General features: G+C 38.5%; 1 protein-coding gene across 8 annotated transcripts in view; it reads left to right on the forward strand.

Moving 5' to 3' along the window:
* Window positions 1-24,733, forward strand: part of Glis3 (GLIS family zinc finger 3) — a 443,820-nt gene that overhangs the window by 151,344 nt on the left and 267,743 nt on the right. For all 8 annotated transcript variants that reach the window (XR_012440461.1, XM_074051951.1, XM_074051954.1 and 5 more), the window contains one exon: window positions 3,181-4,294. Coding sequence is in view for 7 of the 8 variants with exons in the window: in XM_074051951.1 (XP_073908052.1) it covers window positions 3,181-4,294 (1,114 nt within the window). In the remaining variant the exon portion in view is untranslated. The remainder of the gene's footprint in view (window positions 1-3,180; window positions 4,295-24,733) is intronic.

A 24,733-nucleotide genomic window follows, 5' to 3' on the forward strand; every position in this document is an offset into this window, starting at 1 on the left:
TTGCAGAAAGAACAGAAAATTTGTGTTCCACTCATAGCTTGTGTGGCTTTAAGCTCATTTTGTCAGGTCTTTCCAGTAGGCAGATCATTATGAACCATGTGTAGGGTAAACAACAGAGAACGTATGTGATACGGTTATGTCTCTGCCTGTCAAACACTGTTTTATTTGTACTTCCCCAAGGACTTTGCCCCATTCCCCCTGCCTTTTTGGTATCCTTAGGAGGAATTTCATAGAACTTCTGTTGTATTTTTAGTAAATGCTATTTAAAAAATACAGTTTATTACTTCATATTCTGTGTCAAATAACAAATAGGAAAATACCTTATAAGCTACAAAAATGGTTAGTTATCATTATGAACATTTATTCACTTTCTTTTGAAGAGAGCATGGTCTTACTATATAGCCCAGGCTGGCCTTGAACTCTCAATCCTCTCCTGCTTCAGCCTTCTGAGTGCTGAGGTTACAGGCATGAGCCACTATGCCTGACTTTTTGTTTACTTTCTTAATCAACCATTTTTGAGAATTTGGCATACGTCTAACACCCTGGTTGGTATGGGAGAGATAGCATCATCCCTTCAGCTGAAAGACTTTCTTTTATTGAGGAAGATAACCACGGATGCTTCAAGGTGTGATGCAGACAGTATATGACTTCTTTGGAAAGAGAACTCTTGGTGAGAGCTAGCACATAGGGGAGAGATTTTATGGATTGGAACTTTGAAAGAGTAAAAGGTATGGGTGATTGCATAGGAGGGAGCCTGACTTCTAGGCAAAGGGCATTTGTTGTAAGTTTTGTTCCTATTGGGTGTCTGAGATGGGGATGGGGGGGGGACCAGGTGTCATACTCTGTTTGTGCTGTTGCTTTAATGATAGAATATAGAACTTGCCTTCTGAAAAACATGACAACTGTCTTAGAAACAGAGATGCCCAAGGAGTTAAACAAAATGTCTGTACAGGGTTATGCTTGGATTTAAATTAAGCCACAGTTAAGCATAATTTGAGAGAAGCAAGAATCATTTCTTAATAATGAAACAATGAACTTATCTCACTATAGGTTGCCCTCAAACCAAATAATGTAATTTCATAGGCAAGGCAAAATACCCTGTGGGTAAAATACCCTGTTAGTCATTGCTTAAAAGTCTGAAGTGTTCTAACATGACCTTGACAGGCAAATGTACCTCCTGAGAATGGAGCCATGGGCATCCACCAGAGCCACTCTGGTAAAGCTCTGGATCTTGGTACTCTGTAAGCCCTCTTGTCCTCAGGATATAAAGCAAAGTCAGTTGTCTCTGCTTCCGGTTGACATAAGTACTGATTTAGCTTGGGTCGGAAAGCTGGGGAAAAGACCAAAAGGCCCTTGACGTCTAATCACCAGGAGCCTTCTGTTGAGCTTTGCAGGAAGAACCACATGCTCAAGTGTGCTAGGGAAATAATTGGAAAGTTTCCCTGAGGAATTAAAAGAACAGATGGTTCAGAAACCACTTTGGGGTTTGAAGAAGGACTTCAACCCAAATGTAAGGATGTGGACCAAGAAAAAAATCTGTTTGAAGGGCAACTGGACATAAATTCCTGCTGTGTTTGTCATTGGTAAACATTACTACACCTGATGGTAACTACATGTCAATTACAGTATTATCCCCTTACACTGTGCCTTTCAGAGCTGACCTGTTTTCTTGGTAATGCCCCATGCTTGCGTGAAATGGTGTTCCTGGCTTCCATTTTGTGAAATGGAATAAGAGGAACAGGTGCAATGAAATACTCGTCTTTTCCCTCAGTTCCTTTGAAACAGATTTATGTTTATCAGCTGGAGACAGAAAATGTGTTGATTTGGGGAAGACACACTTTATATAGCATTTGTTGTGATTAATTTTTTTATCAAAAATACCAGTAAAAATCCAGTGTAGGTACATTTAAATAAACCAGGCTTTTCTGCTATACACTGGGTCTGAGTTGGGGAATACACTGCCTATTCTATACGTCTATATGTCTAGCCTATTTTTGATCAATTTTCTGTCCAAGGGACATAGCTTTTCTCTTCAGTTCATTTTAGGGTAGCCATGTCACAGTAAAGCAAAGTGAATTCTCAGTGGACCAGAGCTACATCATGAACCATTTTGATATGCAGACAATATTTTGTGACACATTAAAGCCTGTTTTCTAAAGGATAGAACAAGAAAGGAATGGTCACAAACATGACCACTGAACATGAATGTTCTACTCTCAGCCCAAAGCTGCTCTGACTTCAGGACAGGAGCTCACAAAAAACTCAAGACTAACAAGTGTGGTTACATCCAACAATGCCATAATGCACAACTTCAGATATGACACAGTTGCATTTTCTTACTTCCTTATATATTCTAGCTGTATTTAATTTTATTAAAAAATTTCTTTGAATGTGAGGGATGGAACCCAGGGCCTCCTGCATTCTAAGTGTGTACTCTACCACTGACTACACCCCCAATCTATGCATTTCCTATTTTCTTAATTTACTGTCATGATTAGATGTGACTGAGTATTGACAGTATAAATTGCTGTTTTTGTTTTTTTTTAAAAAAGCTTAATAATTTGCTAATACCAGTGAAACTAAATTGTGAAATTAAGTCCCCTGTACAATCCATAGATTTTAAAGATAATACTTTTTGTTAATATTACCTCCCCAAGTAGAAGACTTTAAAGATAATACTTTTTTTAAATATTACCTCCCCAAGTAGATTTTTCTTGAAGATTCTCTTTAGACTTGTATGCCCTGCAAAGCCTACCACATCACGCTGCACACAGTAGGTGATTAACAAATACTTGCTTGTTTGCTTTGCCTGGATAGTCATCAATAATTTTTCCCAAGCCTCTAATTTCCCCCTATATTAAAAAAGATATTTAAAAATAAAGCAAGGCTTATTTATTATTGTTAAAGTACTAAGATTATTTATAACAGTAGATCTTTTGTTTTATTATTTCAGTAAGCATTAGCTTTTATTGTTCTTCTTAGTAAAATACTATTTACCTGGAACTAAAAGCCTTGGATTTTATCTTAGCTCAAGAATGTGTGTTTAGTGGAGAATGTAATTAGGGGAAATACTTAAGGGATTGTCAGTGCAATGTTCTTTTAGCTCTTAAGCAATCCATATCTTGCTAAAATGTTTTTGGTTTTTTTTTTTTTTTTCCTTCCCTTCTGGCTGCTGTTCAGGTCCCTTATTTCACGGGAGTCTCTGGCGTCCACGACGTTGAGTTTGTCGGAGAGTCAGTCGGCCTTGAGCGTGAAACAAGAGTGGTCACAAAGCTACAGGTCTCTCCCTTCACTTTCCTCCAACCACAGCTCTCAGAATGGCGTTGATCTAGGGGACCTCCTTAGCCTTCCTCCCGGGACATCCATGTCTGGCCATAGCATCTCTAACTCATTGCCACCCTACCTTTTTGGCATGGAAAATAGCCACTCTCCGTACCCTAGTTCCCGACACTCATCCACCAGGTCCCACTCAGCCCGCTCAAAGAAGAGAGCGCTCTCTTTGTCCCCGCTGTCTGATGGCATCGGCATAGACTTCAACACCATCATCCGCACCTCGCCCACGTCCTTGGTCGCCTACATTAATGGATCGCGGGCTTCCCCAGCCAACATGTCCCCGCAGCCGGAGGTCTACGGGCATTTCCTGGGAGTGCGTGGCAGTTGCATTCCCCAGCCGTGCGCGGTGCCCAGTACCCAGAAGGGCGTACTGGTGGCCAGTGGGGGACTGGCACTGCCCACCTATGGCGAGGATAGCACACAGGAGTATGAGCGCATGCAGCAGCTGGAGCACGGTGGCCTGCAGCCCGGGCAGGTCACCAACATGGTGGTGCAGCACAGCCTACCAGCTGATGACCAGCCGGCCAGCATGCTCAAGACTGAGCGTCTGGAGGAATTCCCAGGCAGCTCACTAGACTTGCCCTCTGCACCCCCTCTCCCTCCTCTGCCACCACACCAAGGTCCCCCACCCCCCTACCACGCCCATCCGCACCTTCACCACCCAGAGCTCCTGCCCCATGCCCAGTCACTGGCCCTGCCCCAAGCTGCCCTAGATGATGAAGGCGAGATGGACGACGTTGGGGGCAAGCACTGCTGTCGCTGGATAGACTGCAGTGCCTTGTATGAGCAGCAGGAGGAACTGGTGCGGCACATCGAGAAGGTCCACATAGATCAGCGCAAGGGGGAAGACTTCACTTGCTTCTGGGCTGGCTGCCCTCGAAGGTACAAGCCCTTCAACGCCCGCTACAAACTGCTGATCCACATGAGGGTGCACTCCGGGGAGAAGCCCAACAAGTGTACGGTGAGTTTCTGCCATCTTTCTACAAAGCCCAGCTTGCTTTTCATGCATGTATTTCTTCAAACTTGGCCTACAGGTTAGGGGACAGGTTCTTCTTTTGTGCAGTTTGGATGTGAGGTGTTTGAGGTATCCATGAGACTGGCCATCTCTTCTGTGATTGGCGGCTGTTGGTTTTTCTTCATTTCTAGGTTTTCTTCTGCAGAGGTGCATGACCCACCACCCTAAGGGAGGCCAATCTGCCACACTGTCCAGAACTGTGGACTTGGAGTTTCCTTAATGTGTGTCGGTCGTTGTGCAAGAGCAGAGGAACACACACTGAACCATGAGCAAGCTTTAGCTCTTTTTCAAAGCAAATATTCAGTGATTTTTCTTTCCCTCCAATAACTGGACAAGAATTGGGGTAGGGGAAGGGATGGTTTTGATATTTAAGAAAGGAGCCCACCACTTAGCAACTTGGCTAATTAAAAGTGCTGCATGTATCACACATCTGTACACTGTACCTTGCAAAACCAGTTAATGACTTATAGACAGCCCAGGAAAATCAGAGAACACCACTGGGTGTCCAGTACAGAGCAGAACCTCATTGGTCTCACCAATTTTGAGGAGAGGGGGTTTTGTACAATGGTATAAAGAGTAAGAGTTGAGAAGGGAGTGTGTCTTTTGTGTTGAAAGAAATGGCCTGATGTCTCTTTCTCTTGCCTCCCTCTTTCCCAGCATCCACCCTGGAACTCACTCTGTTTCTTGGCAAAATTTACTATTTTTGAATAATATGATTCTAAAATGATTTCACACCTCACAGAAACCCTAAGGTTTTACAACCAGGACATCACCCTTGGGATCACAGGGATGGCTTTGCACAATCTCAGACGGCTCATTTAACTCTTGGAACCAGAAGAGCATATGTTTTATATTAGTTTAGATGGACAGGAATATTTCTTCAGAGTTAAAAATCTGAGAATTCTATGTGCTTCCTGGATAATGAGTATGCTGGAGGTCACTAAATGTGTGAACTATATAAATCACTTTGAAATGGAACTTATTTGGACTGCGATCTCCCAACTAGTGTCCCTTCTTTCTATAGTATGTCATGATATAAAGAATCTGGACCTTGTTTATTTGATTTTAGATTTCCCAAGCTCTATAATTCATGTAAAAGCAAACCAAACAGGTGATAGCTGTAATGCAGTATTAGAAGCACTTTTTCCAGTAGGTATGTTTGAAAGAGTTTTTAGAATTTCTGGCGGAAAGAAATTGCATTTTTTGTCCCATGTTGTGATTTTTCTTAAGGAAAACCTGAACCTGATACATTGTGAGAATGCCAGGTTCTATGAGTGAAAAGAATAATTACATTCCAGGAGGCAAAACCTTACTCTGCCAGTAGGGTTCCACATTAAAAAAGAGACAAGCAATTGAAGGCAATCCCATTTCCCCTGTTTGGAACACACCAGCCTATTGCAAGCAGGAAAGACATTCAGTCTCTGAAGGAAAACAGTCCAACCTTTCAGTTCTGACTAATCCTGGCTGAAAATAGTTTACTGGATTTGGCTTTACTGAAATAAACATAAAGGCTTAAATTATCTGAAAAATATTTTTTGCATTGCAAAATTAATTTTATGCAGTAGGATTTCCCCATTTTCCCACTGTTACAAGACTTTTCAAAAACACATAACTTTATAAAGTTGACTTTTGCTAAAGTGCGTGATGATAATAAAAATAGTTGAGTGAAAAAATAAGCTGGAAGGTGGGCATTTACAGGCCTCTGCACAGCGTTACATTGTGTTGTTCCAGACAGGTATGGGAGGGGTCTTTCTCTCCTAATCTGCCTACTCCTCATTTATAGATGGAATCCGCGCAAAATTCAGATGATTAATTTTATAACATTTCAAATCTAGAATAAGAAACTGTTTCATTACATGTTATTGTGCAAATACATTTATACAAAGCAGCGTTTCCTAGAGCTGAGTAATGCTGCAGTTCTAGTTCTTTCTTTCTTAGCAGAAAGACATCCATTTTCATATAAATCTATATGTTATAAACCTCAGGTCTTCTAAAACCATTATGTTGCTACACATCTCATATGCTTAATTTGTAGCGCTATAGCCAAATGGCAGTAAGTTATTTTGCTGTGGAAGTTAAGAGTCTTCTCAAGTTGTAGTCTATGGATAGGAAACATTGTGCTTTTAAAATGGATGTACTTCTGAAAAAATGTATTTTTCTCTCTTTTGCAAAATAAGTCTTTGCAATCTTGCAATCCAAATACAAAGAACTTTTAACACTGCTTAAAAATCAGAAGGTAGTTGATTCAAAGTTAAATGTCCTTGCCAAGTTAAATGACCTCTTTTGAAGAAGTGGTCTTTGGGTTTTTGAGGCTGTGTCACATGCTTCAAAGGCTAGGAACATTTCAAATTAGAATACCCAGTCCACTTTTGTTTTAGCTGCCATTACTTTTCTGTATATGATATTAGAGTTAGTCATCATTTTCACTTACTGGGCTTATTGACCCAAGAAAGGGATGATAACCCCTTTGTTTGGTGACCATGACTATAGCAGCACAAGTTGTTTGTGGAAGTTATGGTAAAAGGAGGGTGTATCTGAGGACTAGGGCCTGCTTACAGTAAGAGGCTGCCTCTGGTGTCTTCTTGCAATGCCAAATTTCCTTTCCTGCTTGGGAGAATGCACTTTTAGAAAGAACCTCTGACCAGAGGTACCCAGAACTCTGGGATTCTTATCACTCAGGGTTCTAGGTGGCAAATCTAGGGGAGGATTGTGAATTAATTATTTGGTTCTATTACTGGCTGAAGAGTTTTGAAAACTCTTTTCCCACCCAAATGACCCCACCCTTCTATAGGTCTAACTCTTATTGCTTCTGTGGAAAGCCAAACCAGCTGCTTTGTCTGCAAACCTGGCTTAATGATCGTGATACTCCAAGCCAGTAGCAAAGGCCTAGCAAAGGTCTGGGCAGACAAATAGGCAGACATCAGCTAGATCAGAAACTGGGATGTGGCACTATTATATTGAAAAATACCCAGGTCCATTCCCTGCTCTCTATTAACTAAAGCAATTTGTAGGTGCCAGCCATTCCATTTCGACTTTCCTGAGCTTAAACCAACAACAACCTTGGTAAATCTTGGAGTTTTCAAAACTGTTGAGGACTCTCAGGTACAACTCTATGGAATTCTGTTAAGTTTTGTGAGATGGACTCTCAAGTTAGAACAAGTCATGGAGTCTTGGAATTTGTTTCCTTTTGAAACCCCTATTTCATGTTCCTAAGAGAATAACACAAACTGAAACCCAAAACCATAGACAGACACTAACCCTAACCATGCCTAACAGTATCCATAGTAACGATTCCAATAGAGTGCACACTGAGAATGTTTTTGCCGTACTTAGGTGACTTTGCCATTTAGTTGAAGGGTAGGCAACATCTGGTGATGTCCCAGTGAGGTGCATTCTGAATGAGATGGAACACACTCTGTCTGTGAGTGTTTGTGCCAAGAATGCCTAGCTGAGCAGGGCAGTGTGAGCAGGGTCCTGGAATTCTGTAGCCAGGGTCAGAAACATGGAACCTTGCCCTTGTGCACGATTGAAAGCAGTTGTGTTGGGAGGTGGGCATGTTAATAAGGGAATTAGGGGCAGTGCGGGTTGCCACTTAAATTTTGCTTATTTTTCCTGGATGAGTTTTACCCAATAGCAAAAAAGAATTTTGCAAAACTTTTACCCACCCACAGATTTTCATGAAAATGTCACTGACCAAAGACAGTTTTGAATTTTGTATGAATTGACTCATTTCTCCACAGGCATTTTTGCCTGGTAAAATCCAGTGTATTTACTTTGGCTTGAATATTTGGGCAGTTTGCTTTTTAAGTAACATTGGATTATGAACACAAGAAAATAAATGCAGAACTGGGGCCATGTCCCCTCTTCTCTTTGTGGCCTGATGTATGTATAGATTTACGGTCCAGGTTTGGCCATGTAGGTTATTTCTTAAAGAAGTGGAAATTCATTGTAAGCTGTAGAAAGAGTTTTTTTTTTTGATCCTTTATTTTGTGGTTTTGATAAGGCCTGGCATTGGTTTGTGACCACAATTTCATGATCAGAGGGATCTTAGGAAAATATTACCTAAATGTAACTATTAGTTAATGCTTCAGAACCTTAATATTGGCAAAAATGTGGGTGCAAAGTATTGATAAGGTTATAGTGAATGGGGAATATGTTGACATTGCTGGAAAAAGTAAATCGGTGCAGCCACTTCAGTGAGCAGTTGCTCTTGGGAATATCAAGTAGGGTTAAAGATGAGCATATCCAATAAAACCAGTTCTAAGTATCTAGCCAGGAACTCTTGCATGTGATGGCAAGGAGACCTGAGAAAAGATGTATTTGTGTTTTTAAAAATGTGTATATAATCTATGCACAGATAAGGTAAACCAATAAACTGTGATGTATTCCTAATAAAATAATATAAAGGAGTTTAAAAGTAATGAAATGCATGCAAATATATCCATATTACAAATCTCAAAAAGCAAGGTTGAGTAAAAATTTATATGCAAAGGATATGCAACATAATACAATTTACATACATTTAAATACACAAAAGTATTAGTTTTGCAGATACATAATTATGTGGTTAAACAAGGAAATCCTATGGGCAGGGTAACCAGTAACCTTAGGAGAGTGGATATTTATAGAGTGGAAAGAAATAGGAAGAAATAGAATGTGGAGATTTTATCTTCTTTCCAAAGAGAGAGAACTGAAATAAATATGGCATTAATTTTGTTTTAACTCAGTTGTGATAATACAGATGTCATAGGTGTCTGTTACAATGTTTTGCATACTTCGCTGTCTATTTGAAATGTTTCATAACTATAAGTGTATTTTTATCCTAAAATAAAAGAAAATCATTAGTATAACACTCTTAAGTTCCTTCCACACATACCATTTTTTTTTATGAGAACAGAGCCTAGGGAAATTGATTTCTCCAAGATTATTAAGTTATTTAGCTGCTCTTCACTTAATATATAACTCTAAGGTGCTGCTCTTAACTTGGTTGACATTGGTCTTACCTAGAGAGCTTTGCAAAATACCGGTACCTTCATCCCACGCCAGAGTTGGTGATTTGATTGGTCTGGGGTATAGCTCCCCAGTGGTTCTAATGGATGGCCAAGGCTGAGAAGTTCTACAAGCTTCCAAGTTCTGACACTGAGCTCTAGATAAATAAAAGCCTACCCTGTCACTTCAGTTCAAGTGTAGTCAGGCAGTTTTTAGTAGAGAGTACTTCATTACATCAATTACCTGCCAATGATTAGGGTAGCTTAGTGTTCCCTGGTAGTGGCAGGAGACTTTCAACCAAGTGTCCATCTCATCTTCATGAATATGCTTTCTCTGTAATTAATAGTTAAAAGTTGGAATGAGACTTCTGCTGAATTGTAAGCATATCATTGTCACCTCCATCCTTCTCTAAGCTAAAAGTGGCACTGAGAAATCTGTCATTTATCTCTCATTTTTAAAAGTAAGAGAGAGTATGCTCCCTTCTAAAACACAAAACTACCTCTTTGCTTTTAATATAAAACAATCTTCAAAACATTTTTGCTACTATGGACATTTTTGAAGAGTTGGTAAATTAGCAAAATATTGAATTTTCCTTTTTATCAAATCTGCCTGATATGATTAAATAAATAAAATTAACATTAATATCCTCTTTGTCTCTGGAGGCTGAAACACCACCATTGAAACATCTGGTAAAGATCAGAGAGAGTGTAGCTTCCAAATAGTATTCCACAAGGTATCAGTCTGTCAAGTATTAGATGCAAACTCAGTGATTTAAAAAGTAAAACCAAATCTTAAGATTTTTTTCCCAGTGATTCTATATAAGACAGAGATAGATATAAACATATTTATGTATAAACATGTTCAATATACTGTAGACATATATCTGTCACCATAAATTATGAATCCTTTAGTATAGGTGAAAGTAAAACCACAGAAATTCTCATCAAATGGGGAATTGACCACAGTCTATAAGGCGTCCATCAAATTGGATTTCATATCCCAAACAGTGTTTAGAAACCTGCCATTTGGTAGTGGTTTAGTTTGATTTCCCTTTAGAAGGCATTTAATCCAGTTTACCTGGGGATCTGGCTTTTCATGAACTTTGTCCTGAAAATAAATTCATAGCACATTTGGGCAAATGTTTCAAAGCAAATCATGGTTTATGTTTCTTTCCCCTGTGATTCTAGGATTAATAAAAAATAATAGATAATGAGAGCAATGCTAAGAAGTTAAATATTTGAGGTTTTATCCTCATTAAACAAAATCATTAACTACCTGATGGTTAATGTTCTTTTTAGTTCATATTTGTTTTGTGGTTCTTCTCTAATTTTATGCCCTGAACTAGCATTTTTAAAAATTAGAATGCTATAAATCTCTTCACAAATGATTAGATTAAGGAAATATATGTCAAACCTTTTGAGGTTTGTTTATGCATAGTTTTAAAAATGTATTTTTCTTAGTTTTAGACTTCGTTGGTGTGAAAAGTCATTTGGTAATTTGTTAGAAATGTCTTTTGTGACCTTTGGAATATTTCTTAATTACCTCTTTTCTTTTTTTTATTATATTCATATGTGCATACAATGTTTGGGTCATTTCTCCCCCCTTCCCCCGCCCCCTTACCTCTCTTCTTTGAGTGGTCATGTTAATATCTTTGAGTTCAGTTAGAATTTGATCGTGTGGAGCGAAAGACTAAACACATTTATATTTCCACAAAAAAGAAAAGACAATCTGACTCTCTTTGATCTTTCAGAAATGTTTTCTTCATGTTTTGGGTAGAATGATTTGGAAAAGAGATGTTTATTTTCCAAGCAGATGTATTAGCTTCTGCTATAATTACTGAGTCAAAGCCTCTAGACCATCTGTAAGACAATGGATGTTACAACCTTGGGGAGTGGATGTGTCTGGCAAACCCAGAACCTGAACAGAGTAGGCTTGATTTTACATCTGCCCTAACTCTAGACAGCCAAGTGTCTTCATCCAGTGGGGAGACTGCTCAGTCTATCGAGGTACTATTACTTACCTGAAATTGGAGGAGAAAGTGCAATGAATCCTGTGTGTTCTTATTTTGTAGTATATTATTTTTACTTTCTTGGACCATACATACGGACTTATGTAGGGAGATTTATATAATTCTTTAGAAGAAGAATTTTAAATACTTTTTTAAATGAGCAATTTGAGAAGTTGTTGAGAAATTAGAAAATGAGATGACCAGTCTCTGGCCAAGCAAAAGCAGTATGCTTGAGCAATTATACCTGAACATTCTAAACTTAGGGTGACTATTTATTATTCAAATCAGGACACTTGAGGGTAAAAGGGGTTCTGTTTCACTAGAATATTACTTCAAACCAGGATCATCCTGAGAAAATTGGGTTGTATGTACTGATAATGCATGTCCATTCATTCATTGATCATTTAGTGCAAACTGTGAGCCACACCCTGTCCTGGAATTCAGATGGAAATAAATGGGACATTCTTTTGCGCTCACAAACTTCCAGGGATGACAAAAGTGTAAATAAAGAGGGCTGAGATACAGGTCTATGCAAACTATTTTAATGGAAAAATGGGAAGAAGCTCCCAGCTCTGCCTGTAGAGAATGGGCAAGCTTCTTAAAAGAGGTGACAGCATCTTGAAAGAAGAACATAATTAATTCTTTGAGAGAAAGGAAGTTCAAGCCAAAGTAACACGGTGTCCCAGAGGAAGAAACAATCTCCAAGAAGTTTGATGTTGTAAGACAAGGTAGGTGTGGGAAGGAAGACTGGTAGGACTCACGAAGGACTTCTATCAAATAGGAATGTTAGTAAAATTTGGAAGAATTGCAATCCTAGTTAAAGTACATGCAAATCTAGTCAAAAAACAAAACAAAACTTTAAGAGATAGCTTCACCGAGGTTCTAATGCATATGAAACAAAACTTTGACTCTCTCACACCATCTCTATTATCTTTTAAAGTTTACAACTTAATGCTTTATTGAAGTATATGTGTTGGTAACTATCATATGAAACATACATTTTTCTGATGCCAAGAGACTAACCAGGGACATATAAGTGGAGACAAGCATAAAGACATTTTTGTGGACTTTAATGACAAAAGTTAAAAACATGGGGAAGACTAGAGACCAAAGCTATTCGATCAATTATGTAGAATGAGTAAGATGTGGACAGAGACCTCATACATTATCCTGTGTGTATGAGTAGCTTTCCATTAGTTAAATATTTCCTTTGTAGTCTGTAAAGAGACTGAAGTGCTGTTAAACCAAGGTTTAGGATGGTGATTGTTATGCTGAGCTTGTCAGCCCTTTTAAGACTTTCCTCCATTGCTGAGATTTACTTTGGATTTTTTTTTCTGCTCAGACTAATTAACAGAGAACAAAGCTAAATGCCTGAGATGTTTAGAGGAAAGGAAATTAAATCGATTTTCATCAAAGTGGTGCTTGCTCCCAGTGACTCTGTCTAGAAAGCCTTAGGCCTCATGACTCCTAGACTAGGAAATGCTAAGTGAAAGGAAGATGGGCCTTTGTTACTTAAGCTTACTGCTCTGGCAACACTAGCCTCACCTAGCTTAGGGCTGTCCAAGATTGGGTTATCTACCTGTGGGATGAGAGAGCACAGCCTAGATCCCTCATCTGGGCAGACATTTAGAGTGTTCCAGATAGAGCATCTGACTGATTGGGGATCCTTGCTCTTGAAATTTATGAGGCAGCTTCTCAAGCTTATTTTTCCAGAACAATTTCTGTGTTTTAGGATGCTTGTTTGATTGTACTTCCATTTTTGAGCACTGAGTATTTGACCTGTTGAGTATGTCCTTTGAGGAGAAATACTGCTACTGCTGAATGCTCTCTCCTTTGCCACTCTTCCTCTCCCATTCCTAGTTACAATTTCTGTTTTGGAACTTGTTCAGAAAAGATCAAATGGTGATTTTTTTGGGCAAAGAGAATGTATATGAGTTTGATGGAACAGTTGTAGTGAAGGGAAGATGGAGTGTCGAACTTTACAAAATATTTTAAAATAGACATATGCCTCCCATCTCATTTGTGGTAACTTCTTTCATAGTCTCCATGCTGTCATAAGGGCCCCTCACCTAGCTCCTTATTTTTCCACTCCACCTATTTGATGCTTTTGGGAAATAAAGTTGTGAAAGAGAAATTTAACCATATATTGGTGAATGACTAGGAAAAAACTTAGTGTGCAGGAAGATTCAGTATTTAGATTAGGAAGGAAATATTTAGCCTCTCTCTTAGACCAAAAACTCCTTCCAGGAAATGGAAGGGGAAAGAAAATGACTGTGTCATAAATTCTGAGTTACCAGGTTACTTTAATCCTAATTACAGCCCACAAAACTAAGTAATTTGTGAGATTTGAGATTCAGACTCTGTCCTTTTTACTACATACTCAAGGATCATTTAGTATTTACCTTTGAGTCCTACCCATCATAGCACCTGGTTCAATGATTACATATATACATACACATATTTTTGTAGTTAGTTGGTAAATAGTTGGCAATTCATTATTCTATTATTTATTTTGTATGGATATTAGAAAATTTCCATAATAGAACATTAAAACTAATAAACAATTTTCGACTTAATTAATGGAAAGAAAAGAACACTTAATTTCCTCTAACTCCCCTAAAAGTGATGCCACCTATTTTTTTTTCCTTAGGTAACCTGTGTTCTACTGATGTGAAAGCTAATTGATTTTTTTCTATTGCTTTTGAAAGTTTGAAATCACTCTGATTAAGATTGAAGTGTGGGGTAGGGATGGTGGTACGTGTTTATAATCCCAGCACTCTGGATGAGTTTGAAGCTATCCTCATGTACATAGAGAGACCTTGTCTCAAAAGAAAGAAAGGAAAGAATGAGATGAGAGGTACTCCTGGGCAGTAACATGGTATTTGAAAAGGAAGGATTCTTGGAATATGTTAAGAGAATCTAGCCTCTGTAATAGAAAATTTCAAATCTCTGGCTTAAGGATGGTTTATTTTCTGTTCAGTTCTAACACAGCTAGCTTTGCCAACCATATAGTAACTCAAGATCCTTCAATCTAATGGTTCAGTAATCTGAACCTAGTGTGAAAGATGTTACTGAGAAGCTTCGAGGAGCCAGATCTAGAAGTGACACACTTCACCTCTTCTCTTAGACCATTGAGCAAAAGTCTATCATATGACCCCAACTAACTACAGGGGAGGCTGGGAACTGTGGTCTCCCTGTATGGCCAGGAGGAAAATTAAACACAAAGTGTTAATGAGTACGAGTGTGTTATCTGCCCAGGGAACTAGAAGTGCCCCCTGCTTTATCCCTGACGTACCAAGGTTTATCTTCCTGAAGAGGAAAAACATTTCAGTCAATCTTTGAGCTTTCCATGAGTGGTGACTCTGCCTCAACACACAGGTTTATTTTATTAAGGTCCATTTCTTTTTTCCTTATCAGTGCTGGCTCCTATAACTTGCTTTTCAATTTACTAAATATTTCCTAGCTCAACCATTTTTTCCTTATTTACTCTCCAAGGATTCCATTGCCATATAGTCACTACTTATGAAGAAATTCTCCTTATCTCAAGTGATTACTTGTTATTTTTCTTCACCCTGTCTAAATTACATGTGCTTGCTGCACACTTCCCCACTGTTCATCGTCTTTCTAAATCAGGAGAATGTATGATGTCTACCTGTCCTACAGGCACACATCCTTAAGGGAGATCGGCTCATTACCAAGGGCAAGGCCATAAATTAATCACCAAGAGATCCACCAGTGTACACAGAAATTCTGAACTGCTATTTTACTAAGACCTGAAACAGAATATTCCCCATCTGTTCATAAAGTGCCTTATTTGATATACACAGTGTGGTCATAAATGCTGCTCTGTTCTCTGAATGCTTTCTTTTGGTCATGAACTGGTGCACACTCAAGGAAAAAAATGACAATGTGCCTCTATAGACACTTTTGGTCCATTTCCATAAATATATTCAAACAAAATGAAATTGCCTGGCTCTTAATTGCCTGGCTCTTAATAATATGTCCTTTAGTATGTTTAAACTTGCAAAATTACCCCCAAGGATGACAAATTGTAAACACCATGCAATACCACAGTCCCAGTTCAAGGCCTGTCTCAGTGTTCTGCCGACATTCACCCTTCTTTAGAAACATTTGAAGTGTTTTAGGAAAATGAAGCTAGGCAAACAAGCTTATCAGGAGTGACAATAAAAAAATCATTGATTATAATTAAGAGGCGTCACATACACAGAAACAAAGCTGCTTTTGTGCAGTGGAAAATCTACCTGCTTTCTCAAATGCATGGAGTGCTTTTCAGTGGCTTTAGATAATCATGTTGACAAAGTTTCAGGGTCCTGACCTTTTGACCTGCCTCAAGTGATTCAGCCGCACTTGTCGAAACTTGTTGAAGGTGTTAGTGGGAGGTGTGCTGGGATACAAGTTGTTGTAAAGGTGTGGCAAGGAATAGGCACTGTTTGTTTCTGAAAGCCCCAAAACTGCATCATAAATTGAGATGGGATGTGTTGGTGTTCTTGGGGCAAAGGACTGCATTAATTGAAATTGTTTTTAGCCGTCCCTCCTTATAGCCAGGGTTTCCCTCAATAGCCGAGTGCATTGACCCACTGCTGGTGAGGACTCAGCTTCTCAGGCCGTCTGGGTCAGCCTGATCCTGTTCCATTGTTTGCTCCTGGAAGGCCAGAGTTAGATTCTGACCCAGGCTTTGTGCTGGGCCCATGGAATGGGGCCTTTATGATGGAACTAGTCAAGGAAGGAGCTGTATAATCTGAGGAAATAATGGAGAAATCACTCTAATTGCTTACTCTATTAAGGTAGTAAATCAAAATCAACAACAGTGCCACCATCACTTTCCTTGAATTTAGAACTTCAAAAAACTGAATTTTACTAGACCACAGGGTCAAAAACATGGATCTTGGTGAATCAATGAGCAATTTAGTTCAAAATTAAGAGTACATATTGACCATTTGTAGTGTTAATGATTTATTTTCGAGGAGGAGTTCCATAAAAGGCATTTCTAGTTGCCTGATTGTGTGTTTCCTCCAAAGATTGGCTTGCTAGTTACCATCAGTGAGTAATAGGGGATACCAAAAAAAAAAAAAAAGTCCATTGTGTTCCAAAGGACTGATGCTGCCAGGTGTCTTGACAGGCTCCTGCTGTACTTGTCAAACAGCTGTGCCTGGGAGTGAAATTTTGAAGTTGGATTCTCACTTAGCTGAGATTAGAATAGGCTTAATTGAAGGTTTCTACAGTGGGGGACAGTTTCAAACTCTTAAATACAGAATTCATGCATTTCTAAAAAAAATTTGCTGACCATTTCTAAACAACTTTGTTTTGTGTGTTCCTTCATTTTTACCTAAATAGGTATGATATAAAATTCAAAAGAAAAAAACGAAATAAAACCATTATTATATGAAAAAATCTAAGATTATTTGTGTAATTGTTTCACTTAAAATATTTTAGATATTTCAGTGTTTGGTTTATATTTACATTTTAATGCAAAACTATTCATCTAATTGTATGTTGTGATCTCTAAAAGTGACCCTCAGGTGTAAAACAGAAAGAAAGGCCTCTGAGAACTCTCTCTTTCTTTCACTCATTCAACTATTGTGTAGCTATTTCATACCAGTCACTCTTCTGGGCCTGGGATAGAACAATGAACAAAAAAGATCAGACTTAAAAACTTTCTGTTCTCTTGGAGCTCACACTCTAGAGGAGGAAGACAGTAAATAATTTAGTTATCTGAGGGAATAAAGTTCGACACAGAGAGAACAGCAAGTACAAAGGCCTTGAGGAGGACTGTGGGTATAGTGTATTCCAGAGTGGCTGGAGTGAACAAGGAAGAGAGATCATAGGGTTAGGGGGCAAAAGGAGGGGCTGGATTTTTTAGGGCTTTGCAGGACCCTGAAAGGATAGATTTGAGTGGAGGAGTGATAAGATCTGACTTTGGTTTTAATAGAACCCCTGAGAAGTATATGGAGAGCAAACAAAATAAGGAGTAAGAAGGAGAACAAACCTTCAGGCTTGGGATCATTGCAGTATACTTCTCTTTGGCATCCCTACTTATATCCAATAGTAGAAATTGGCATAAACAGTTGGATTCTAGCCATATAAACCTACAATGCTACCCAACAGGACTTCCGAATGGATTGGATGTGGGGTGTGGGAGATGGAAGTGTCAGGGGTGATTCCAGGCTTTGGCTTGTGTCTTGAAAGATGGACATTACCTTAAAATGAAATGGGAATGACTGTGAGAGATTTGGGATGGAAGAGCAGATTTTGATTTTAGATTTGTGAAGTTTGATGAGCCTGTTAGACATTCAAATATAGGTAGAGATCAGGGGAGAAGTCTAGACTAAGCGTGGGTAATACTTAAAGTTATGTGATTGGCTAACCTAATTTAAAGGGAATGAGAAGAGAGTGATGACGAAATTGGTTGTATGGAAGGCAATGAAATGGGAGATGAGTAGTAGTACAAGAGAATTTCTCTTGACCAAACACATATCTCTTTTGCCCTGCTGCCTTGGCACCACCTCTGATGTATCTAGAAGAATTTTCAGAGGGTGGAGTAGAGGAAAGAAGATAGGAAAAAGAAGTTATTCTGAGTCAGACTGCCATGGAAATATCTTTATTTATGCTTCCAATCCAAGAAATAGGCAGACAGAAAACACAGGGGACATGTTCTAAGAGAGGAAATTGAATACTACCATCATGGTCTTAAGCTCTTGAAACTGAAGGGAATTAATGACAGAATACATATAGCTTAGTTCTTACAGAAGTGTATGTAAGCAGACACTGTGAGAAACACCATTGCCATCTATCATTAGGGTGTTAAAGAGTCCACTGGATGACTTGTAGGTGAATGTGTGTTGAAGAGGTTCAAACAACAATAGATAGTTTTTCTACCTTTCCAATAGCAATAGTCCAAAATGATGCCTTTAAAAAAATTAATTAATTTCGTAGTGAACTGGATAATATTTTGTGTTCTGGGATGCATCTTCTCCTCATTTGTCTTGCTAACTTGACCTAAGGGCGCCTTAGCTATAGCATGGCATGGCTATAGCTAGAAGGTCTCAGAGTCACATTCTAAATGTGTATATTGCACACAGGGCTCAGGTGCTGCTCTTGACCAGTGAAGCCCAGTGACTCTGAGGAAATCACTTTAATTTTAAGATAACATAATTATATTTCTTCTCACTATAGAAACAGGTTAATGAAAAGCCTTTTGTGTACCATGTATTGAATTTGTTTACTGTGGATTATGATAGCTAGGGAACAAAACCTTACATTTTAGCTTTTGGAAAATTTTATGATGTTCTTGTCTATGGCAATAAAACTTCGTTGGCTCCAGCCGGATGCCTCTTTTGTTTAGCTGTTATATCATGTCTACATCCAAAGAAGGATAGGGATTTTGCCTTTCTTTTTATATTTATTTTTCTCTTCTGTTTCCTTCAACCTTCCCCAATGTTCCTAGCACCTACTAATTCCTTTGTCTTTTCTTCTTTGCAAAGCTCTTGAGGGGACAACAAAAAGAAAATGAAGGTTGCAAAAGTACTTAAAAGCTCTGAGTGTGTTTTCCATTCAGTAACTGTGAAAGAAAGTATATATAGTGCTTCAAAACTGTAACATTTATTATTTATGTCTATGTATTAGCACATTTAGATCTAGTTGGGGACTGTCTTATATTCTAGTAAGATGTACTATCCTATTAATTAGGACACGGTTTTGTAACCTCAGAACTACTGACATTTTGGACTGGTTAATTCTCTGTTGATGAGTGGTTCTTTTGGGTATTGAAAGTCATTTAGCTTCGTTCTTGGCCTCTACACACTAGATGCCAATATACTCCTTCCATCCCAGAAGTGACAAAAAAATGTATGCAGTCACTGATGAATGTCTAGAGGGAGGCAAAACTGTTCCCACTTGGGTTGGGAGAAGCTAAATTTGTAAGACTTATTCATGTAGAGATAGAACAATTATTTTGAGATCTCAGCCCGTGCCTAAAACACAAATATTTGGCTTAAAAAACCAGCCTCCCTTGGCTTTCCCAAGTGAGAGCTTGTGAGAACTTCTTCCACTCCCTCAATCTCATGAAGGACCATGGCCATGACCTTTGCAACTTTTGATGACTGGTTGATGGGAAGTAATCCTTTATTGGTAGGAAGACATATAAACTCTTTCAAGTGCCTAGTTGACACTGGAGGTTTCTTTTCATGTGAAATGCTGAGATAAATGGAGGGTTAGATCCTTGTTCTAGAAATTTATCCTCTTTTTTTTTTCTGCTGGGGGTTGAACCCAAAGTCTTGTGCATGCTAAGCAAGTGCTCTACCACTGAGCTACCAGTCCTAGAATTTATCTTCTTTTGATGAGGAAGCTTCTAGGGCAGAAAGAGTGAAATATTTTAAGTCAGAGTTTTAGCCCTTAGATGAGAATCCTTACAATGATCAACTCACCAATTCAAATCTTTATAGTGAAATCATAATGTATTGAAAATGTACAGAAATTTAGAGGTTTAACTTTTCAGCTTTATTGTGTTTTTGGATGCTCTCCCTCTTGGTTCTGAAAGTAAATCTCAGTTCACTCTTCCTTTTAGAATAATTCATTGAAATGGCACACTTTTGGTACCCGAAATGGTGCTAGGTATAATAGCTCATTAACAGGACAGGGAGTCTCCTTCCATCATGGTCCAACTTTGCTCAGAAAAGTCAAGAGAGACTGGCAGTCTACAACTGTATCAGGGCAACGGTACACATGAAATTAACTTTTTATTTTAAATCATCTAATTGTAAGCTGTTTATGGACAAACAGCTTTCTGGATCTTAATCAGGGAAACAGTAGGTATAATTATTGGTAGTTACATGTGTTACTCCAGAAAAATAATTTCCAAATTGTAAGAGTTTTTAGCTAACTTGCTCTACTCAGGAGACTTGAGTTAAGCCTGAGTTTGGAGATATATTTTATAGAACTAGTGGCAATAATAGACTTTGACAAATGAAAGCAGCTTTATATGGTTTGTACAAAATAATAAAAATCCCACTATGCTCATGACAGAAGAAAATTAAGTAGAAACAGCTGTACTAGGACATTTTCTTTGGACCCCAGAGAGTAAAAGAGTTTTCATGGTCTGAAACAGACTGCAGGGAAGCTGAACTCTACCCAAGATAATAATATCTTACATTTATGAAGTCAAGTTTATGAAGCACTGTCCCATGCACGGGATGATTGGATTCTCACCATAATCCTTTGAGGTACAAAAGGTGGTTGCTGCGTTCATTTCCATTTCAAAATGAGGGAGCAGTTCACATTTGTTTCTTCTGAGGTTAATAGCCACTAAGTGCTAGACTGTGAACCAGGACCCCAGCTTGCTGGATTCTTAGACCAGTGTCTTTTCCACATGGCCTTCCATGAAGTAACTGTAAGGTATGTTTAATTATTTAATACTCTGCTGTTTTTCAGGGTCCCCAATTCCAGTTCTCCATTCCCACTAGACCTACAACATCACACAACTCTGGGGGAACATTTATTTTGGTTCCCCCTGGTTTTGTATAAATAGAGGGCCCCATGAGGGGCACATTTTACACAAACCATACAGAAAATTCCATCCCTGGGGGCAGTTTCTACCCTAGTGTTAGGAACTGTTGAGTGGTACAATGGATGAGTAAAATGGCTCTCTACCCTGGGGACTTACAAGAATCAGCCCTTCTCAATATTACACCAATCAAAACACCATATAACTTTATAATACTACCTGTAAAAATCAACCACTTGAGTAGACCAGCTAAATTAGAAAGAAAGTGGCTCTACTGGTTTCATTTCTTTAGTTGTGGAAAGACTCTAGCATAGGACAGATAATCATTTCATCTTGTTTCCAATGATGTACTTTTGTCTTTTTGAGTTTGGTTATTCTATAAAAGTTCATTTTGACTTAACAGCATACTTCTCATCTCTGAACTATATTATGAAGGAGTATTGAAAGTGAGGTTTTCTTTTTCTCTACATTCTAATTATACAGTGTTTTTAAAACTATCCAGATATTTTGTTGTTAAAAAAAAAAAGCACCAAAATACTCTCTCATGTTTTCCAGAAGTTAATTGTCCTCTTGTCATGGTTGATTGATTTTGTGGGATCAGAATGCATGTGAGAAGATGAGGTTTGTGACTAAGAGAGTATGTGGTTAACATTTAAGAGACAGAGAAATGACCTCGCGGTGTAAACCTTATACTCCCATACCATTCCACCTGTGCTGGTTTCTGTTGTAGAACTCTATTGTCATTATGTATCAGAAGGAAAACTAAGTAAGAGAATCTCAAGATTTTATATTTTATACCATTTAACTCATTAAAACACTCTACTATACTATGTCATCTTATAGTTGCAAAATTCAATATGGAGGGTGGAATGGGCAGTCTAATTGTTTCCAGTTTACAGACTGGGAAACTGAGGTTCAGAGAACTTATGTGAGGGAATTGTTCAAGTTAAGAAATTATATGTTTATATTATGCTGTGAATCTTACCTTTTTCACCCAAAATAATATTTAGGAATTTAAAGGGAAAAACAAATTTTAACCAATTTAAATTCTTTATGGAATAATGTAAGATATAAATATAATGCAGACAATATTTTAAAACATGGTCACATAGTTCTGTTAGTACTTAGTTTGTGACTTGCTATGTCCTACAAAATAGGAGTCAATAGAAATTAGGTTTGAGAAGGACATAGAAAGTCCTTTCCTTAAACTCCATCTTGGAATGGAATTTTGATTTAAGTGAATTATGTGCCCCTAAAAATTATGTTGCAGTCATTACCATCAATACCTCAGAATGTCACATTACTTGAGACTAGGGTCTTTACAGAGGGAATCAAATTGACACAGAGACAGCTATGGACAGGAAAGATGATATGAAGTTATAGAGACAGGGTGATTCCATGAATGACATTGGGGTGCTGCATTTGTAAGCTGAAAATGGCCAGCAAATCATCAGCTTTTATTTTATTTTTAAGCAACCATCAGAAGCTTTGAGAGAGGCACAGAACAGATTTCTCCTTACAACTCTCAGACCCACACCTTGATTTTGGGATTTTATCCAGAACTATTACAGAATAACTTCATCTCTTCCCTTCCCCTTCCCTTCTTTATGTCCAGGCTCTTGTTATGTAGTCCATGCTGGCCTCGAGCTACCTAGGTAGACCAAACTGGCCTCAAACTCATGATCCTCTTGCCTCAGCCTGCTGAGTGCTAGAATTATAGGCCTGTACCACCACACCCAACTTAAATCTCTCTTATTTTAAGCTACCTAGTTTGTCAATTTTGTATAGAAATCTTAGAAAATGAATACAGTAGTAGGCCATTACTCACAGGGTTATGTTCCAAGGTCCCCCAGGGGATGCCTGAACCATTGACAGTATTGAACTCTGTATATTTTTGTTTCTCCTACATACACACATACCTATTATGAAGTTTCCTTTATACTTTAGGCACAGTAAGAGAGTAATAATAATAAAACAGAATTGGTATAACAACATGCTGTAATAAAAATCATGTGACATATGGGTGATATAGGAATAGGTAGAAAACCCAAAACATGAAAGCATTTGATGTCCCCACTCCAGAGGAGCTAATACAGAAACCTTAAAGCAATAGAGGTTATCATAAGAAGGGGATCAGTAACCAGGATAAAGATCAGTTAGAGATGAATCAACATGGGTCATGACATGTGTACACAAAAGCAATGCTAGGAATATTTCTGGATAGCTATCCTTAACTCAACTAGGAAAAACACTTTGTCTTCTTATTATGCTTGTGTCTTTTCTTCAACAAAACTAGTGATAAAGGCAGAACAGGACCTGCTTGGAACTGCTTGAAACTGAGGGGAGAGGATGGGAGAGGGGGATGGGGGGGGAGAAATGACCCAAACAATGTATGCACATGTGAATAAATGAATAATAATTTAAAAAATGTGATTGAACTAAAATTCCAGGACCTTACTGTTAATGACTTGCAAAAAATCCTTAGGATTGATTGTTCAACATTAAAATCACAATAAATGTGGTATTTTAAAGAAAAAAAATGATGTGAATGTGGTCTCTCTCAAAATATTGTACTGTGCTTACATTTCTTCTTGTGATGATATGAGATGATATGAGATAAAGTGAGGTGAATGACATAGGCATTTTGATGTAAGTATACTGTATTATTGACTGACAATCCATCAGGACAATTACTGAGTCCTGATGAGACCAGTAACTGAAACTGCAGAAAGTGACTGTATATAAGGGGGAACAACTGTCCAGACTTTCCTCTGTGCTGGTCTCCTAGCTTCCCACGAACTGCTGCAGGTGCCACTTCTGTTTTTCCCTTTTGTCCTCAAAACTATGGGAAGTCATGCTGTGGGACTGCAGGCCTGGTCTTGAAGGCAGGGCTAACCACTGGAATATTCTGAGGACAAGGACTTGATTAAGCCTGTGATTTAAATGGTCTCTTTAGCTACAGCATGAAGAATGAGTTTGGAAAGCATGTGGGAAGCCAAACCAGGGACAAGTAAAGAAGTTTTGCACTGGTGCAGTTGAGAGTTAATGAGGGCATAACTTAAGGTGCAGGGGCTCTGAAACATCATCCATTCCTTTAAGTCCCAGATGTCAGTCAGTACAGGCACATCTGGGCACTCTCCCTTAGCCTGTGGGTCAGAGAGGTGTGAGCCAGTTGTCTTTCAGGAACACATTCTGGTTCTTGTGCCCATGTTAACCATAGTCACTATGTAATAAAGAGATAGTGTTCACATTGAGAATGGGAATTTGAGGGAATTCATGGATTTTGAGGAGTTGCATGTTCTGACCCAAACATGGGTATCCATCACTTTGAGCTCTACATGTGGGTTTGTTTAATGCTTTTGGCAGTATATGAAAGCTAATTTGGGGGAGATGAGTGAGTGAGCTTCTAGGGAAATTAATTGGTGGGCATATCTATATTTAAGTCATGATCCTTGGATTTTTATGTCTCAACTTTGATCATAACTTTTTCCTATAAAAAGAAAGTAAGGAATGAAGTATGATTTTACAGCTAAGGATGGGACAAAACATTTCAATAAACTAGGAAACAGATTAAGTTTAGAGTCATAGCAACAGTTCTAAGGCACTGTTGGACCACATGTAGTTGGGGGGAAGAGATGCTAAGGAGGCTTAGTTCACATTTAATTAATCTCTCAGGGTAATCTGTTTATGGGGGTCTGCTGCCAAGCCTATAGGTTGCTTTCTTCAGAGGTGAGGGTTAGTTGATGAAGTGATTTGTTATGTTTCTGTTACACAGCATATCGATCTTGCTCAAGGAAAATGTTAGCAGTGTCCCTTCTATATCATTCATCTACCCCACCCCCATACATTATCCCCCCACCTTAGTAAT

This window comes from Castor canadensis, chromosome 13 (assembly GCF_047511655.1).
Source record: "Castor canadensis chromosome 13, mCasCan1.hap1v2, whole genome shotgun sequence".
In the NCBI taxonomy this organism is placed as follows: domain Eukaryota; kingdom Metazoa; phylum Chordata; class Mammalia; order Rodentia; family Castoridae; genus Castor; species Castor canadensis.